General features: G+C 45.3%; 1 protein-coding gene across 32 annotated transcripts in view; it reads right to left on the reverse strand.

The window, feature by feature from the left end:
• The window catches only part of NRXN3 (neurexin 3), a 1,559,048-nt gene that overhangs the window by 1,439,188 nt on the left and 101,805 nt on the right, over positions 1-18,055 (reverse strand). For 25 of the 32 annotated variants that reach the window (XR_009399188.1, XR_009399187.1, XR_009399186.1 and 22 more), the window contains one exon: positions 3,161-3,190. The exons of 6 other annotated variants lie outside the window; for them this stretch is intronic. Coding sequence is in view for 21 of the 26 variants with exons in the window: in XM_059373626.1 (XP_059229609.1) it covers positions 3,161-3,190 (30 nt within the window). In the remaining 5 variants the exon portion in view is untranslated. Of the gene's footprint in view, positions 1-457; positions 464-3,160; positions 3,191-18,055 lie in introns of those variants that run through there. One more of the 32 variants, XM_059373619.1, reaches the window with a different exon arrangement.

The raw sequence follows: 18,055 nt of genomic DNA on the forward strand, positions 1-18,055 counted from the left end.
CCCCTTTCTTATCATCCTCCCCTCACAGATGCTGTCTCAATTCCAGGTGTCTCCAGGAATGGAAACAACAGCATGGCATCTCATATCTCCCCTGTTCCTCTGAACACTGACCGGGACAGAATCTCAGACAATTCCACATTTAAGTGAAATAGTTCTGCATAACTACTTTCAGAGTCCCCCGTTTCTGCTAGAAATAGCACGTCATAATGGATAAAGTCCCATCCTGGATTCAGAGGGAGGCAGGCCAACTCGGAATGAACCCCAACCACCGAACATGAAGTGCACTGAAGGGAAATGATAGCATTGGCTTTTTATTTATTTATTTGTTTAGTTGTTGTTAAAAGCACTCAGTTATAATCTGGACTGTATTCATCAGAATCGACAATTCCCCCTGGAGGCATGAATATTGCAGAAGGCAGATTGATAGTTATAATGAGAAAAATAAAATCATCTCTACCTTTACTTCTACCTACAGAAATGAAGTGGAAGGTCCAGTTAAGTAGAGGAAGCATGGTGTCCACCACGGAGGCGGTGAGAGAAAGAGAGAGAGAGAGAGAGAGAGAGAGCAGGGAGAGGAAAACATCAGCACACTGTAGACACACAAATAAATATAACAGACACCACAAAAACTCACAACAGTAAATGCAACAGCACAGTATCTTGAGAAAGCAGCACAAGACAAATGCACAATGTGAAGCCTAAACAAGCCAAAACAGCTTTGCCAGCTGCCCTCATCAGCTTCACGCTTAAGCTTTCCCCATTTGTTTCTTCCCAAGCCCGTCCTTAGAAACATGGTAAAGTCTGCATGCAAGAGCACTGGGCAGCCACATGTATGTGAAACTGAACACACTTCACTGACGTAAACTTGGTTTGGGAAAGTCTCAACAAAGCCAAGTTCTCCGGTGGCATTTTCCCACCATTAACATGAGTCACGGCGACCAAGAGTGTCACATACATGTACAAGTGGTGCACACATACCACACAGGTAAGTATTCCTGGACATACTTTCGGGCATCAGAAACCAATGCTGGAGATTCCGTGGGAACCAGAGAGAAATCTTTCTTTCATGGTGAAGGAAGAGGGGAAGAAAAGCAGTGGAGGTGGGAAGCAGGGTTGACTTCTTGGGCAGTCGTCACAGGGCAAGAACAGAGAAGGGAGTGGGATGGGGAAAACATGAGTGGAGGGGGATGCAGTCAAAGAACCTTCCCCAAAACAGATTAAACTGCAAGTTGCAACTTAAACACTTAGAGACACTGACCACCCAGAAGAATTCTGCGTCCTTTCTTGGAAATCTCTTTAACGAGGAATTCATGGTATCTGTTGTGTCTGTCATTCTTTCATTGCTTCAAGACTCTATTTCTAGAAAGTGCTGGACTTAGCCCAGAGCATGCCTACATGGGTATGTGCGAATTCTCTGCTCAGGTACACATCATGCTGGGGTCCCAAGAGAAACTGAGGAGGGGGTGGGAGAGTGGGGGGAGATAGATAATACAGATTCTCCACATTGTTGTTCAGACCAGTGTGGAGACTGAGCTATGTGGGAACTTGCTATCAAAGTCAGGCCAATCAGATTCCAGTAATTCAAAGAGCCTGGGGCATCCTGGTTTGCAGAGAAGTGCTTAACTTTCCCAAATTCCCAGACACCAGGCTGACATCCAGTGCATCCTCTCTACTCATATGTACTTCATAGTTAGCTGTTGTCAGCAGATAACTTCCCTCATCCTCAGACAAGGATAATGAGGCTTTATCCCACTCTCTTCCAGAGCTCCATCTAACACTGCCAAAGTCCCCTGACCTCCTGTCTCCAGCTCTGTTCTTTGACATTCACTCTATCCCAGACCGTATCTTCACTGAAAGTCAAGTCCGCATCGCAGATCTTGGAGATCTTGAGCTCGGGAGGATTCAATTCTATTGGGAAGGTGTGCTTCCTCATTACGCTGTCTTGTCAAGTCAGGATGCCCTCAACTGCCCACCACCACAGCTCCCTGGACATCATAAGCAAACTTCTCTCAGCCGTGGGTGGTTTGTTGATCTGAGCATACTCCCCTTTACAGCAACACCAACTGATGGGTCCAGTGTAATTGAACAGGGAAGGAAAGCGACCCTTCAGGATTGCCTCACCCTCCTCAAAATATCGAGAAAAACCAGACAACATAGATGGGCCCCACCTTGCCCTTTCCTTTGGTCCTCCAGAAGAGGTACCATTGTCCCATGTGTTTTTTGCAAAGAAACAGATAAGAGAAATTGAAGTACAGTCTTTGGGTGTCAGGGCAAGGCAGGTAGACCAATCTGACAATCATCCCAAGGCTCAGAAGAAACACAATAGTAGCAATTGAACAGTGAAGGAAAAGACAATTTTAAGTAGGCTCAGTTCTCAAATCCTGATTTAGGCTGATGATGTGGAAAATTTTTATTTAGGAGAAAAAGGCTTCATTCACAGCCCACCCTGTGCTTAGCTGAGCTGAATTTCCTGCACAGCTCATTCCCTGCATATTTGAATATTTTAGGTTGCAGATGCTGAATTTACAGATCTTTATATGCAGTTTTCTTCAGGGTGTATAATGAGTTAGAATCCTGCCATGAAGACATTAGCATGTTCTTTGGGTGGTTTTTGCTTTTATATAAAACTGAAAACAGTCAAACCCCCAAGGGCTTCCTTTGACCATGTGGGGCTGAAAGTCATTACAGTGGGCAATGGGATGGAGGGGAAGACAAAAAGCAAACCTTTACTCAGAGTGAAAATCAGGGAGAAGCCCAGCTCCTCTCCTCCAACCACAGGGCCCCAGCATGGGGCCCGGGGAGGAGCAGGAGGAAGTTAACCGCTCTGTTGCTCGGAAATTAGCTCCATTCACCCCCATTATCGACGCCGTCATGCCTTGTTTCATGCTTCTCTCTTGGAGGCAGCCCGGCAGGGCCAGTGCCCGGGATGACAAATGGTGGTGCAGAATGGACAAGCCAAAGGGATGATGGGGACAGGAAACCAAGATGCATCAGGAACGGTACCCCCCACCCCAGGGTGGCCTGCTGCCAGCCTGGCCCACAGCGGGAGGGACAGGCAGCAAACGGCCTGCCAGCAACAATGAGACTCCGAGCGGCCAGCCAGAGGCACGAAGGCAAGCAATTCGGGGCAGCTGCAATGTTGCAAGCACCAAGCACCTACCTTGTTCGCTCATCATGAGATGGGAGAGGCCTTGAGGAGGGAAAGGAGGAGGAAGGGGTGAGGAGGGGAAGGGAAAGGAAAAAAGAAAGAAGACAAAGTTAAAATTCGCAACGCAATGCAATCATCTCTTAGTTGACAAGTGTAAGGAGTGGCAGGCCTTCACACACACTCAGGAGCACACACCGAGGCTCAGAAGCCGGGCAGCACAGCAGCGGCCTTCCATTGCAGGACGGCCTTTTGTTGGCTGGACTGCTCAGGGCCTCCTCATGAGAGCCTTCCTCTCACCACACTGCTCCATGCGATGCTTAGGTTTGAAATAAATCTATTAAAGATTAGGTCCCTCGGGAAGGAGACTCAAGAGGGGAGGCCAAGCACATCTCCTTCTCTCTTTTAAATGGCTTTTTGCAGTAATACATGGTCACTGTAGCAACACTGGAAAATTCAGAAAAGAAAAAAAAAATCTGTTGTAATCCCACCATCCAGAGGTTCCTGCCCAATTTTATTTTTTAGGTACTGTATTCTCTTCTCCAAAAATGGAATCATGCTGGACATATTAAATGAGTTCTTGCTTGCAAGGGCGTCTCAGGCAACCTGAAACTACTTTTCCCTCTCACCTTTGTCTTAGCCCAGGGACAACCACATCCCTGCCCTCCATGGCCTCCACCCCCCTCCCCCACCACCTCATCTCAGAAGGTCTCTCGCCCTTGATCAGGGAGACGAGCCCAGCACTGAATGGGTTTAAGAAGGTACACAAAGTCCCAGTGAACAAACAGCACAACCTCTGGCTATGTTCTTAAGGAAGTCAAACAAGGCTATTAAGAGCTCATTATTTCAGGGGAAGTAAACTCTGATAAATCTATTAAAAGAAAAGATTTCCAACCAGTATCCAGAAGCACCAGTTTGCTCTCCCATTGCTTTTATTATTTTAACAAACTCCAGGTCACCCCAGAGAACCTTTACCCAAAGTGAAATTCAGGGATATACAGGATTAATAAAGGAGGAAAAAAAAAATCTCTGAAGTATAGAAATCCCCAAATGTTTTTGGAGATTACAAGAGATTTAGAAAAGTAATCAGAGGAAAATATGGGTCAAGCAACTGACTTTTAAAAAGATCAATGATATATTAAATACATAGATACACATGCCGTAAATGTCGTGGAATCTAGTTTTTAAACAAATTTCATTAAACTATAATCATATTTTAAATGCACATTTCTGGCATTCATTTCTCGAGGCCCTGGATTAACACTCACAGAGGAATGGAATCATGCCAAAGTAAGCCGTTCTCATGATTTGTTTAGTTTAAAAAAAAAAATTTGGCCCTTTTTGAGAAAAAATGATAAGGAGAGAGAACAAAGGGCCCTACATTTGGCTAAGAGAAACCTCAGCAGGGTCACTATTCCTCCAATGCCTGGTATTTCTGGACCAAGCCAGAGCCCTCAACATCCAGATCAAGAGCACTAAAGGGGAGAGGCTGACGCAGCCAGGTAGGGTGTATGGAAAGATGGCTAGTTCACAGGAGGGTCGTAAGAATTAAGAAATGAGAATAAGAAGATCCAAGGAGATACCTAAGACTAAAAGAAAGGGTTAAAAATGAAAAGAAAATAATACTGTATTATGTATTTCCAAGTTGCTAAGAAAGTACAGTTTAAATGTTCTCACCACAAAAAACAAACAAACAAAAAACAGGGATTCTCTGACAGGATGGAGTGGTAAACACTCTGGTGGCAATTGCTCTGCAGAATTTAAATGTATGAAATCAACATCTTGTACACCTTAAACCTACGCAGTGTTATACATCAATTCTATCTACATACAGCTGGGGGGGTAGTTTACATTTTTTTTTTTCAATTCAAAAATGAAAGGACAAACATTTCATACTCACAATGAAAGATGTTTAACAGCTCAGAGAAGGAGAAGCAGTATAGCCTCAAATAGAGATTTCAAAAAACGTACTGAATGAAGAGTAAACAGGACATTTGGCCTAAGGGGTGTGAGAAGCCCTGGAGAAGGGGAGCCCCAAGTAGGGGCTGCATGTGTTTCTTTAAAGCCGCGTTTCCCAAAGCGTGTTGCACTGACCACCTACATCAACAATCTGGGGATGCTTCTTAACAGTGAAGAGCCTGAGCCCCACTGAGGAATCTAATACCTTAGAATCTTGGGGAAGAGTTTGGGGAAGGATCTGAATTTTAAGCAAGTTGCTCATGTGACTCCCATGCTCACTAGAACTTGAGTTGCATATAAATCAATTTTTGGTAAATTAAATTGTATGATAAATGCACTAGGAGGAATTGGTTAATGGAGCCCTTTAGTGGATCCTTTTGTGAAAGAAGGAATACTTTTAAAATGCAAATAACCCACCACCTGTGTTTTTTAAATTCAAATATGTACTTATCAGGCTTTATTAAGCTGCAGGATTGCAACTCCAATGTTCGTATTCTTCAACTTATGAGAATCTTAAATAGAAATATTAGGCCAATGCAGATCTGGGATCCTGATGTTAAAACTGGTTTTGCAGACAATGAAGGAAAATGGACAAGAAACAGGAAGGTGAAAGGGAGAAACGATGCAACCATAACATGGGTTAAGTTTTGCTTTTGGAGAAGGAAATTTTATTCCCCTTTGAAGAGCTTTCACATCAGTGCCTGCTCTTGTCCAAATCTATCCTCAAAGCTTACAGAATTAAGAACTGGAAGTCAGGAATTCCAGAGTATCTAGGTCTGTTCTGAAATTATTTCTGTCCCCTTCTATCCCCAGACATTCCTCCCTGCTGTTGAAAATCGAAGGCACTCCCTCCAAATGAATGGAAGAACCAAGAATCCACCAACCACATGATTCAAGCACCTGCCATACACAAAGACTGGATGAGGCAGTGGAGATACGGAAAATATGGTAGATGGTCACTAACCTCTAGGAATTCGTAGTCTAAGTGGGAAGATGTTATGTGTTTATATTTCCATAAACATGCATATGGTATGTATTACTGGCACCTAAGAGTGAAATATAGGGGTTAAGATCAAGGACTTTATCAACAGATGAATAGATAAAGAAGATGTGGTATATATACACAATGGAATACTATGCAGCCATCAAAATAAATGAAATCTTGCCATTTGTGGTGACGTGGATGGAACTAGAGGGTATCATGCTTAGCGAAATAAGTCAAGCCGAGAAAGACAACTATCATATGATCTCTCTGATATGAGGAAGTGGTGATGCAACATGGGGGCTTAAGTGGGTAGGAGAAGAATAAATGAAACAAGATTGGGAGGGAGACAAACCATAAGTGACTCTTAATCTCACAAAACAAATGGAGGGTTGCTGGGGGGAGGGGGTTGGGAGAACGGGGGTGGGGTTATGGACACTGGAGAGGGTATGTGCTATGGTGAGTGCTGTGAAGTGTGTAAAACTGGCGATTCACAGACCTGTACCCCTGGGGATAAAAATATGTTAATAAAAAATTAAAAATTAAAAAAAAAAAAAAGATCAAGGACTTCAGAGCCAGATTTGAACCCTACTGCTATGACCGCAGTCAAGTTGCTCAACATCTCTGTACCTTGATTTCCCTATCTGCAAAATCTGGATAACAACAATGCCAAATTCATAGATTGTTCTCAGGATTAAATATACATACAACTGGGCCTGAACATGGTGAGGGCTTTACAAGGATTATTATTGTTATTTTTATTATGCCATAAAAACACACTGGCGTGTGGGTCAACAGCAGGCACAATGCCTGGCACACAGCCGGTGCTCAGTACCTGTCTGGTGACTGAATGAGGAATGAATGAATGAATGAATGGATCATTCCTACATGTCCAATGATGAATTCAGGCAATAAAGACCACAGGACTGTAAGGAGGGCCCTGGATGTACAGGAAAGGTTTTTGGAGGAAAGTGAGATTTGAAACAGATACTGGAAGGTGGTTTAGGATTTAGAGAGATGGAAGACATTCCAGGTAACACCACCAGCTAGCTCCCAGGGCCACAGAGTGAATTCGTAAGGACTTCCCTATTCACTGTTCCCAGAGCACCTAGGACACACCAGGCACATGGTAGGTGTGTAATACATGCTATTCAAATAACAATAGACACATATAAACAGTTCATGTAAGGAAGAAATGAAAGGTGATCTTAAGGATGAGAATAAGAACCACTGTAGGAAGGCCTTGAATTTCAAGGCTAAGGAAAATAGACTTGATCTTACAGCTGATGGGACACAGTGAGGGTTCATGGGCAGGGGAATGACCCAGGGAAAATGATGTTGAGGAAGATTGCTTTGGCAATGGTGTGGACAGGATAGATGAAAGGGAAAAGAGACAGAGGCAGAAAGATCAGTCAGGCGGAGGGTCTAGAGTAGAATCATGGTAGTGGGGAGGAAAAGGAAAAAGAGGATCCAACAGGCTTTGGGTGACCAATGAGATGCTTCAGGGGAGGCGTGGATGGGAGGCTGAGTGAACGTTGTCAGAAACAGGAAGGTGGGGTGGGCTGGGGGGTGAACGGGGGGCGAGGGCAATGATGAGTTCTGTTTTCGGCACGATGAGTTGAGGTAACAGAAGAATCCCTCAAGCAAAAATGTCTACGATGGATCTTAAAATGTAGGACTAATGTCTGTGAGAACGTCAGGACAAGTATCAGGGTGTATCACAGCCCCTTCCTGGAAGAAGGTCAGTCAATGAACCCTCCAAGAAAAAGGGGCTCGTGGACTGAGTCTTAACTGGGAGAGATGGGACAGGTATTAAGGTATTCCGGAGGTTCTTTTTTTTCCCCATCGTATTCAACATTAAAATAAAATTTTATATTCAAAAAAGAAAAAGGAACTATGTGGCTTTCAAATATAGATACAGAAAATAATGCTCAAAAAATCTTAACTGAGAAGGATATAATTAGTAAGGGAAAAAAAGGAATCTATGCTGGATGTGTGTGTTATCTGTGTGGCTGATGAGGAAGGGGGAAAAAGGAAGATTGGCCTTCCCATCAACCACAGAAACAGAGGGTCAGCTGCAGCCCTCTGGACTACATAGCCGGCCCTGGGACTAGCATCTGGCTGGGTCTGGAGTTTGGCATTGAGTCTGGGTGTGATGCTCCAGAAAAGAATGGCCTGGAACAGGGACTCAGGGAAGCAAAAGAGACAACATCTTTCTTTCACAACAGTCTCACCATGGGCTCTGGATTTGAATAGATCCTCAACTAAGACTCCAAAGCCAGCTCCATAAAAGCTCACCTTCTGGAGGAGGGCAGGGAACAGGAGGTAGACTCAGAAGAGTCTTTGACAGGTGGGATACTGAGAATTGCCAACACTGAATTTCTGTGGAACTATAATGCCTTAAAAAAAAAAAAATTACCAAAAATTTGAAAGCAAAGGACGTGTCCATCTAGATGTCACGCCCTGACAGAATGCTGCCCTAGCTAGATCCAGGGACCATTCTGGATCCCAACAAGATGTCTGCTATGTACACCTATCCCCTCACTCTTTTTAGTGCTTTATTCCACCCTTCTTGTGCCTACCTATCTCTGTGCACAGGCTCTCAGGGCAGATGTAAGAACAAGAGAAAAAGATTACCAGTCGGTAAGATATACAAAATTGAAACTGCCTTAGAACAGACTGCAAATCATATGTAAATTATATGCAAAATATACGTATGGCCCTCTAAACTCTGCTACGTCCTTTGGGAAAATCCCCATGGAGATAGCAGCTTTTGCAGCTTGGGAGAATGGAAACGGCTATGAAAGCAAAGTCATTTGTAAGCAGCTGTGGCCATCATGAAGCCCGTCATGAGAATGACTGATACAGAGAATAGAAACCATTTACTGAAACAGGCAAGAGGAAGACGCAGTGTTCAGGAACCAGGCCAGAAGTTGAAGGCCTTCATAATTTAAGCGAATATGGTTTCCCCCTCAAACCTATAATATCCTACCCACCTCAGATGGTTCTCAATCCATCCTACTTTCCTTCATTTTGCCTGAGTAAGTAGGGAAAGTATTTCAAGGGAAGAAGGAAGTCACTCATGGGGTTAAAAAAAAAAAAAAAAAAAAAAGATTCAGGGAAAAAAAAAGGCAAGTTATCTCTGCCAAGACTTTTCTTTCATTCACTTTCAGGGTAACTTTTATCCCTGTTTAAAATCCACATATATCATCTCTTTTTCCATACTGAAGTAGAGAAATTAAATGTCACTAATTGCTACAAGTGCCAAGTGCTAACGTTGAATTCTTATGAAGCCACAAGGACTTTTTAAAAGAGTAATTACATAAAATCAGAAGGTAATAGAAACATTCATCGATATTTCCAGAGGAACTAAGGAGATCGTGCATGTGGTAGGGGGTGGGACCCAACCAAGAGAAGCCACAAGTGACTGTGGCTATAAGCTGACTGGGAATTTGGAAAAGAAGGAGAAAGAAGAAATTCACATGTTAACATTTTAAGCACTTAAAAGGGGAAATCTGGTGATCTTGGGAAAAAGAATAAGGACTGCCCCTAATATCTGCTGATGGTTCTTATAGACAAGGCATGGCTATATGTCACCTCATTAAATATAACTCTATAAGAAAGGCATTGCTGTGATTTTGATTTTACAGGTAAGGAAACCAAGACCTAGAACCAAAGTCACACTAATTAGTGCGGGGTGAAGTGAGGATTCTAAGCCAGCAGATGGACTCTCCAGACGGTGATGATAACCATAACACTAGCTACCCGGCCTCCTTCAGTGCTGGTGGAGAAAGGAGGAGACATGTCTTGGAGAATTCAGCAGCAGAAAATACGCCTGGATACTAACTCAACTTCATTTATGACTCTGGTCCAGCATGATATAAGGAACACTGCGGGGAGCCCATTTAAAAGGCCACTATCTCCCTCTCCCTAAGCCCCACCCCCAAGATTCTACTAAAACATGAAGCTTTTCCTTTGGAGGCATTTCTTAGGGTTATTAAGCAATCTCCCCTCATTAAAATGCAAATCTGAACAGGAAACACACTTGGGGTCCCAAGTCATTGACCCCGCTCCACATGTGATATCATCAGAAAGCCAAACTAAAGATCTTCCTTCAAAGACAAGGGCAGCACGGGGCCTTGTATGTACAGGAAGGACAGTGACATGAAGTCACAGGTTGAAGAAGCCTGCCACTGTGTATAGAAGAAAGGACTCAGAAGACAGGGCAGGACAGGGGAGAGGAACATTTAAAGGAAGAGTAGGTCTGAAAGAAACCTCCATCTGCTTCCATAACTGTGCCCAAGACCAGCCCTTCCCTGGGCAATTCCCTGACCTTCGTCATGGACTTCAATGTCCTTGTTCCATCAGGGCTTCACTAGTAGCTTGTATCAGAACTTAGGCCTGCTCAACATTCTGATGAGTCACCTGGCTAAAAACATTAACTGGCATGTGTCTAGATGTTGTGATGAACTAAAGCTGAAAGGAATAGCTAATTTGTTAGATAATAAAATAAGGGTCCAAAAGGATATAAGCAGGTAAAAGTGAGATTGAATCTTAAGGGACAAATGTAAATACTGACACTTAAGCACAATCCCTCACTTTACCTCAAAATAAAAAGAAGACAATAGTGCTACCTCTTCTCAACATAGAATGTACCAAACCAGGGTTTTGGTTCAGAGAATGGTGCCATACACTAGGAAGGATATTGACAAGGTAAAATGTGTCCAAAGGAGAAGAAAATCAAGGAGTTCAGAAGCATGTCACGTGCAGAATGGCTGCAGGAACTGCCACACACAGCCTAAACTAGAACAAGCTAGAAAAACACAGAACAACTTCCTTCAAGTTATTTTTAAAGTTGAACATGCAAGATATGAGGGCAAGCATATTTGGCCAGAACACAGGGTCAAGTAATAGGGGAAGACTCATATGCCAGAAATGCGGCAGAAGAGTCAGAGTAGGGTCTTTGGAGATAAACTTCCAACTCAAAGACACTATGCCTTTATGAACCAAGATGATCTCCAACGAGGCCAAGAAACTCTTGGGTTGACTCATATCAAACTGATAATTGACTACTTTTGGCCTATAAAAAATGACTATTTTAAATGGTTCAAACTAATACTCTCAGATCACCACCCAGAATCAAAAAGGTAGAGACTAAACAAAGCTTCTGTCAATCACCTAACAGGGATCTGAGCACTTGGGACAATCACCTATTTACATATATGTTTCTGGCTTTTCCATGAGCCTTGAACAGTACTGGGGATGAACTGAATAGTTAGACTGATGACAAAGAGAGCCTGTGCTTAACTCTCCAAGGCAGGACCCACCCAGGTCCCAGCTTCTGAATTTGCCCTTTCATGATGCCACTGTGTGCCTTTCTCATCACTAAGCCCTTTGTAGGATATAACTATGCTAGTGCACTCACTGTTTGCCTCTAGACCAACGCTGTTCCTACAGCCTGGTGACTGGACTGAATAGAAAGTATTTCTTCCAGTTGTCACCCATGAATCACTAATAGCCCCTGTATGGTGTCACCACAGGGATGAGGAAAATATGCAGCACCTTCCCAACCTATTCCATCTCTTGGAGGGTGGGGAGGTGGGTTGGGGTTTCCTCGTGCATGAATACAATAGAAAGAAGAGAAATGGAGGCACTCATGCTTATCACCCTAAGGGTTAAAAGATCAGTGACTGTGGCTTTTAGAAAAGACTCTTCCCCACGGAGAAGTTCTTACACTCCAACTGTCATGAACTTCTCTAAAACTGTTCTTTATTCATAAATGACATGAAGCTGGAAGGGCAGCGGATGTGCTAGATGAAAGAACCTTACCCTAACAGATCATGGCGTGTTGGATTTTAAAAATCCAGGGTTGAACTGAACAAAATCAAAGAATGATCCAACTAAGTCAAATAAACCATCATGCAGTGTAGGAAGGGGTGAGAAATGGTTTAGCAGCAGTGCACAAAAAACAGTCAAGGGGCACCTGAGTGGCTCAGTCATCAAGCATCTGTCTTGGGCTCAGGTCATAATCCCACGGTCCTGGGATCGAGCCCCACATCAGGCTCCCTGCTCAGCAGAGAGTCTGCTTCTCACTCTACCTCTCCCTCTACCCCTGCCCTCAACTCATTCTCCTTCATACAAATAAAAAATCTTTAAAAAAGATCTTTAATGACTTTAGTTCAACATCATGTTATAGTCATTAAAATAATAAGGAAAGGTATTTGGTGCCACCATTAATAGATGGAGGAAGTCTAGAAAAGGGGAGCAGTGGGATCACTCTATAATGAACTGGCTGGGATAGGTCCATAATACTGTCTGTGGTATGGGCATGCTTCTTTGGAAAGGATGCAAAAAAAAAATAATAATTTTTTAGAAAACAATGACCTGGATGAAAGAACTTAAAACCCTTGTATGAGAATACCCAAGGAAACTGGAGATGTCTTGGCTTTTAGGGGGAAAAAAAAAAAATCCTTAAAGACCAAAAGCCCCGTCTTCAAACACTGGGAGTGTAATTAGATCTATTCCGTGTGTCTCCAAGGGCTGGAAGCAATACAGGTGGTAAAAGCTAGAGTGAGTCAGAATAAGGAAGGCTTTGGAACATTCAGTGCTCTTTAGAACGGGATGGAACAGCAAAAGGAGCAATGAGCTTCTCGTCACTGCAGGGGTTCAAGCCAAGTCTGAATGAAACCTTGTAGAAAGAGATTCAAACATCAGGTGCATAGAGAGCCTTGAAAACATTTTGGATCCTTTTCCATCCCTGAAATACTGTTTCTAACAATAAAGTTTTATGAGGACATACAGTGTGGTAGGTAGTGGAGACACAGGCATGGATACATCTCTGTTCTCAAAAAGTAAGACACCCCATGTCCTTCCAAAGCCCACAGTAGTCAGCGAAGAGGCTTGTGGGGAATAATACACAACTGACTGTAATGCATTATGATGATGGCTCTACAAGCCCCATCACCTAAGATGCCACTGGAGCTCGAAGTAGTGGGGTCATTCATTCCATCCTTCCTTCCACCTGCCCCCCTAACTTCCTGTCTTCCTTTAATGTTTAAAAGGTAGAAAATAGTGGTTAATGCTGGAGCGTTAAATTCCTTTACCTTCCAGATCATTAAAACAGTGGTTCTCAAACTTTGGTCATATCAGAATTCCCTGGAGGAAATGTCTTACTTGAATGAGCCTGGATCTCCGTTATTAGTTCTCTAGGTGATTCTGATGCTTACCAAACTTTACAAACCACAGCTCGAAATCCTCCAAAACCTGAATTCAGATCCCAGCTCTACCTCTTACTAGCCATGGGCTTCGGAGCCGGTTAGCTCTTCCATGCCTCCTTCCAGGACACTGTCTTCTCAGGATCACTGTGACAATCATGTGTAACCATGTATGGGCAGCACTTAGCGCTGCTCAGGGAACACAGAAAGGACTTGAAAGGAGGTAGTCACGGCTCTTATTATTCAGAAGACTGGTACATCTGGGCCTTCTCTCTGCCCCGCCTCCCACGTCTCACCAATGCCAGTTTTCCAACTAAGTGGCGGCATTAGCAGACCACCTTCCCAGTGCAGCCCCCAAGGCTTCCCTCCAAGGTCATAGTCATCTAAGTTGCCCCACAAGGGACCCACTGTCCCCAACACTCCATCTCCCAGCTCCTTCTGAGACCCAGCCCACAAACGGGCAAGCTCAGCCCAGGTCCTTCCCAGACCTTGCTAAGTAGGTCTACAGAGCGGGAGGGTCTCCGAGGCTGTCATAACCGAGCTGTACAATTTAACCAAGTTACATGGAAGTTCTCTGGCCTCAGTTTCCCACCTGTTCAAGGAGGGAATTGGTCTAGAAGAGTTTTTCTTCTGTGGTCTCACCAGTGGTATTTTGGGATACAGATGTTTGAATGAGACTCTTTCGTACACCACAATGTATTCAGCATGCATTGTTTCTCCTTAAAGCCACTTATTTCTGTGCATCATCGAGCAATGAATGGACACTGCACACGTTCGGCAGGACCGGGGCGGGAACAGTACTATCCCACTGAGACTACATGATATTTCTAATGAATCTTTCCAGCTCTAACTCTGACTTTGCCGTCCAGAACTGAGAAACAAACCAGGACCCTAACCAGCATCCCAGCGGGTCTGCCTTGCCAAGACAGTAAAGATCATGATTTTAAAATATTCTAGAAAAAGGCACTAAGGCCCAGTGGTCTGCTTCCTTAACTTAGCTACAGCCGGAGGCAGGCTGGGAAGCAGCTCCCTATTCACACTTATTCATCAAGAAGAGCTACAGCAGCCAAGGGGGTCTTCCTCGGCCCCTGTGGGCAACTGGCTGGAAGCTGATCACTGTCAGCCCAGCCAAGGGCCCCCTTCCAATCCAATTACACACAGCCCTGGTGGATTCCCCACTGCCTGCATCCTCCACTGACCCGAGCCCAAGATGGGCACTGAATAAAATTCGATTACCTCCCATCTCAGGATGAACCCCTATACAAAAAGCAGATTTTTTTCTGAGAAGTGAGGAGTAAAACTAAGAGCTGAGTCCCAAGCACTATTTATTCACTGACCCAGTATTTATTATTCTATTCCCACTACATACTGGCACTGATCTGGACCCAGAGCACAGAATGAGTGAACAGGAGTATATCTCTGTGGAGTGTATGTCCTGCTGGAACTCACCATGAGTGATCTCTCGGGCCACACACACCAGGGTTTGCATCCTGCTCTGCCACTTTTTACTGGATAAAACTGGTGAGTGGACATCCCTGAACCTCAATTTGCTTGTGTGTGGAATGGGTCTAATAACAAAATCTACCTCCTGAGGCTGTCAAAAGAATTAAATGATGCATGCCAAAATAGTATTTAACTCCTGGCTCAAAATACAAGCTCAATGAATGCCAGGTGTTTTCCCTAATAAATAAAGGAGAAAAGCAAATGGGGCTATTGCCCAAAAGAAGAGGAAGGAAAAGACAAAATATGTTATGCTTAGCACTGGAGTTAGGAGCCTTAGGTCTTCTGTAAAAGAGAAGGCACTTTCCTGATTGCTATTGCCTGAGTATCTCAGTTGGAGGCCGAATCATGGATCCTCAGAATGAAAGAAGAGAGAGGCCATCTGATTCAAGCCTTTCACATCAAAGAAAAGACCCTTAAGGCCCAGAGAGGTTTCATGACTTAACCAAGGCCACACAACCCCCAGGGAAAGTAGCAGAACTAGAAGGAAACAGAATGACAGGGCAGAAATCCCAGCTAAGTGTTTTAGTCCTGGTACCTACCATACCGGGTTCTGACCCTGGGCAAAGGATCTAACATCTTGGAGCCCTAGGTTCCTCATCCATGATGGGTGCCTGGCACACCGTGGGACCCTGTGAATATCGGTCTCTTTGCCTCCCTCCACTCTTTGGGATTCCTTGGCCTCATTTCAGAGCCGTGGTGGCCAGGATCTAAGTCTGAGGGATCTCATCATTGAGAACATAAAGATCAGGACGGATGGAAGAGAATGTGTCACAGGGAAGCATAGCAGATGTCTTTTGAGGGGCTCTCCAGCACTGGGAGCACGCCTCCGAACACTGTGGGAGACCAGGACAGGCAAAAGAATGTCTTTTCTTTTAAACTTCTCTGAGGCCATCTTGACCTGTGAAATGAAAACGTGTGGAAAGGATCAAATGAGCTAACTTAGAATACAAGCTAATTTACACATGACTTACTATGTGCCAGGCACTGTTCTAAAGACTCGACATGCGTGAACTCACGTAACCTTCACAAGAGCCACGTGAGGTAGGTATGTACTGTCCCCATTTTACAGATGAGGAAAGTGGGACCCACAAGGGGAAGTTAACTTAAACAGCACCTACTGTCTGGGAGAAAGCCAGGATATCAACCCAGCCATCTGGCTCCAAGTCTATGCTCTAACCCAGGGGTGGCAAACTTTTTCTGTAACAGGCCAGATGGTAAGTCTTCTAGACTCGTCTCGCCACACAGCTACTCCACTCCGCCTTCGCAAAGCAAACCAGAGACAAAGCAGAAATGAAGAAGCGTGCCTGTGTTCTGATAAAACTTTATGAACACTGAAATCGGAATTTCATAAAATATGTGCATCACAAATTATTCTTTTGACTGCTTTCAACTATTTATAACGTGAAAAGCCATCTGTAGCTCAAAGGCCCTATAGAAGGAGGCAACGGGTTGGAGTTAGCCCCTGAGCGCCTGAGGGAACCCTGTGCTAACCTGAGCTACCCTGCCTCACTTTGTAAACTCTTACATGGAAAGTGCCGGAACAGTGATGGTCACAGACTCAGTGGTCAGGAAGTGTTCATTCCCTTTCCTTTCCCTAAGCCCAGTCACCCTCCCAACCCCTGTGTACCCAGAGCCACGTTGCACTGTGTACCCAGGAGAAGAGTCGAGAAACCAGCAGTCACGTGGTGGACAGCGCCTTCCTCAGTAGACACAGCCCCGCTGGCCCCAAAGAGGAGGATAAGCCGGGCACTTCAGGTCAGTGGGTCTCAAGCCTTGATGTGTGCACACCTGGGTGTCTTGGTAAAAAGCAGATTCTGACTCAGCAGTTCTGGGGTGGGGCCTGAGATTCTGCTTTTCTAACAAGCTCCTGTGTGAGGCCAGTGCTGTGGTTCCGAGGGTCCGTCTCTGAGCAGTAAGTTCTAGGGCAAACCTTTGTGTCCATCACACAAGTCAGACACAACAGTGCTGCGTCCTGACTTTGGGCTCAGCGTTCTTCAAGCTGGACTCCCCGGAGACAGGGCAGGGCTCAGGATAAATCACCAGGTCCGGTCTCTCAGGACAGCCCCAAGATGACTGAAACTGAGAGGGAAGACACCGAGGGCAGAGATCAAGAGCGGACAGAGAGAGGCTCCAGCAGAGGCCGTCAGTTGCTTCGGGCAACAGCACGCCGGGACCTCCTCTGGGCCCTGGCAGACAGCAGCCCCTCCTCCCGCGCCTGCCAAGGCTCTGATGGACCGAAGCAAGAGGCCTATTTCCTCATCGGGCCTCTGAATAACTAGGGCACTTCCACAAGGTCACAGTTATTCATTTAAATTCCAGCTCTAATCAGCAGGCAGAGCCTGAGAAATTATCCCTTCTGAAGAGAAAGACTGTCATTGGAGCACCAGAAGCAGCCCCTCATGGCTGCAGGGAGTGGCGCTGGGGGAGGGGAAGAGAGGGGTCTTGGGCCCACAGAACCCAGCACTGTTCTCTGCCCCCCTAGATCCTCCCTCTCCTCCAAAGGGCTTGTTCTCCCCTTGGCAGAGAGTTCTGGAACACACAGGAAGAGGGAGAGAGCAGAGGGCATAGCATGGTAGAGAGGGGGCTCGTACTGCCCACAGCTGATCCCCCAGGCAGCACAGGAAAACCAGTGACAAATCCCAGTGGGCCAGGGGCATGTGATAAATGCCTGACAGGGGTCTCCTCCAGGCCACCAATGTGTTACCCGGCCTTGGAGATGTCCCTTCTCCACCCGGGCCTCAGTTTCCTCCTCTGAAAAGTAAAATAGTTGTCCCTTTGAGCTGCCTCAGGACCTTACAGACACACAATGCCTTGGTACTTGTTCCCACACTCTCTGTACAGTGAATATTTTTCAGGCCCTACTATGTGCCACGCACCGCACAGGAAGTGAAGAATGCAGACGACAAGCAGCGCCCCTGGCCCACAGCTCTGTCATGGAAATGCCAGGGTTTCGAAGAGAGAGAGTACAAGCTCTAGAGGTAGACGGATGGGAGATCCTGGTCTCGTACCAGCAGCCGGAGACTGTGGGCAGTGACCGACCCTCTCTGAGGCCTCTCTCGTCTGAGAGAGGACGGTAACACCCGCCTGAAGGACTGATGTGAAGAGTTAAAGCAGAGCGAAGTGTCCCTCCTCCCCTTCACCACATTGGCCTGATGCTACCCCATTATCCTAACCTCCCAACTCAAGACCAGATGGAGGAGGAGGGGCCATGGGTCTTCCCACACGGAAGTGCAGGAGGTATGGCCTGCCTCT

The sequence above is a fragment of the Mustela nigripes genome, chromosome 13, assembly GCF_022355385.1.
Source record: "Mustela nigripes isolate SB6536 chromosome 13, MUSNIG.SB6536, whole genome shotgun sequence".
Taxonomy (NCBI): Eukaryota; Metazoa; Chordata; class Mammalia; order Carnivora; family Mustelidae; genus Mustela; species Mustela nigripes.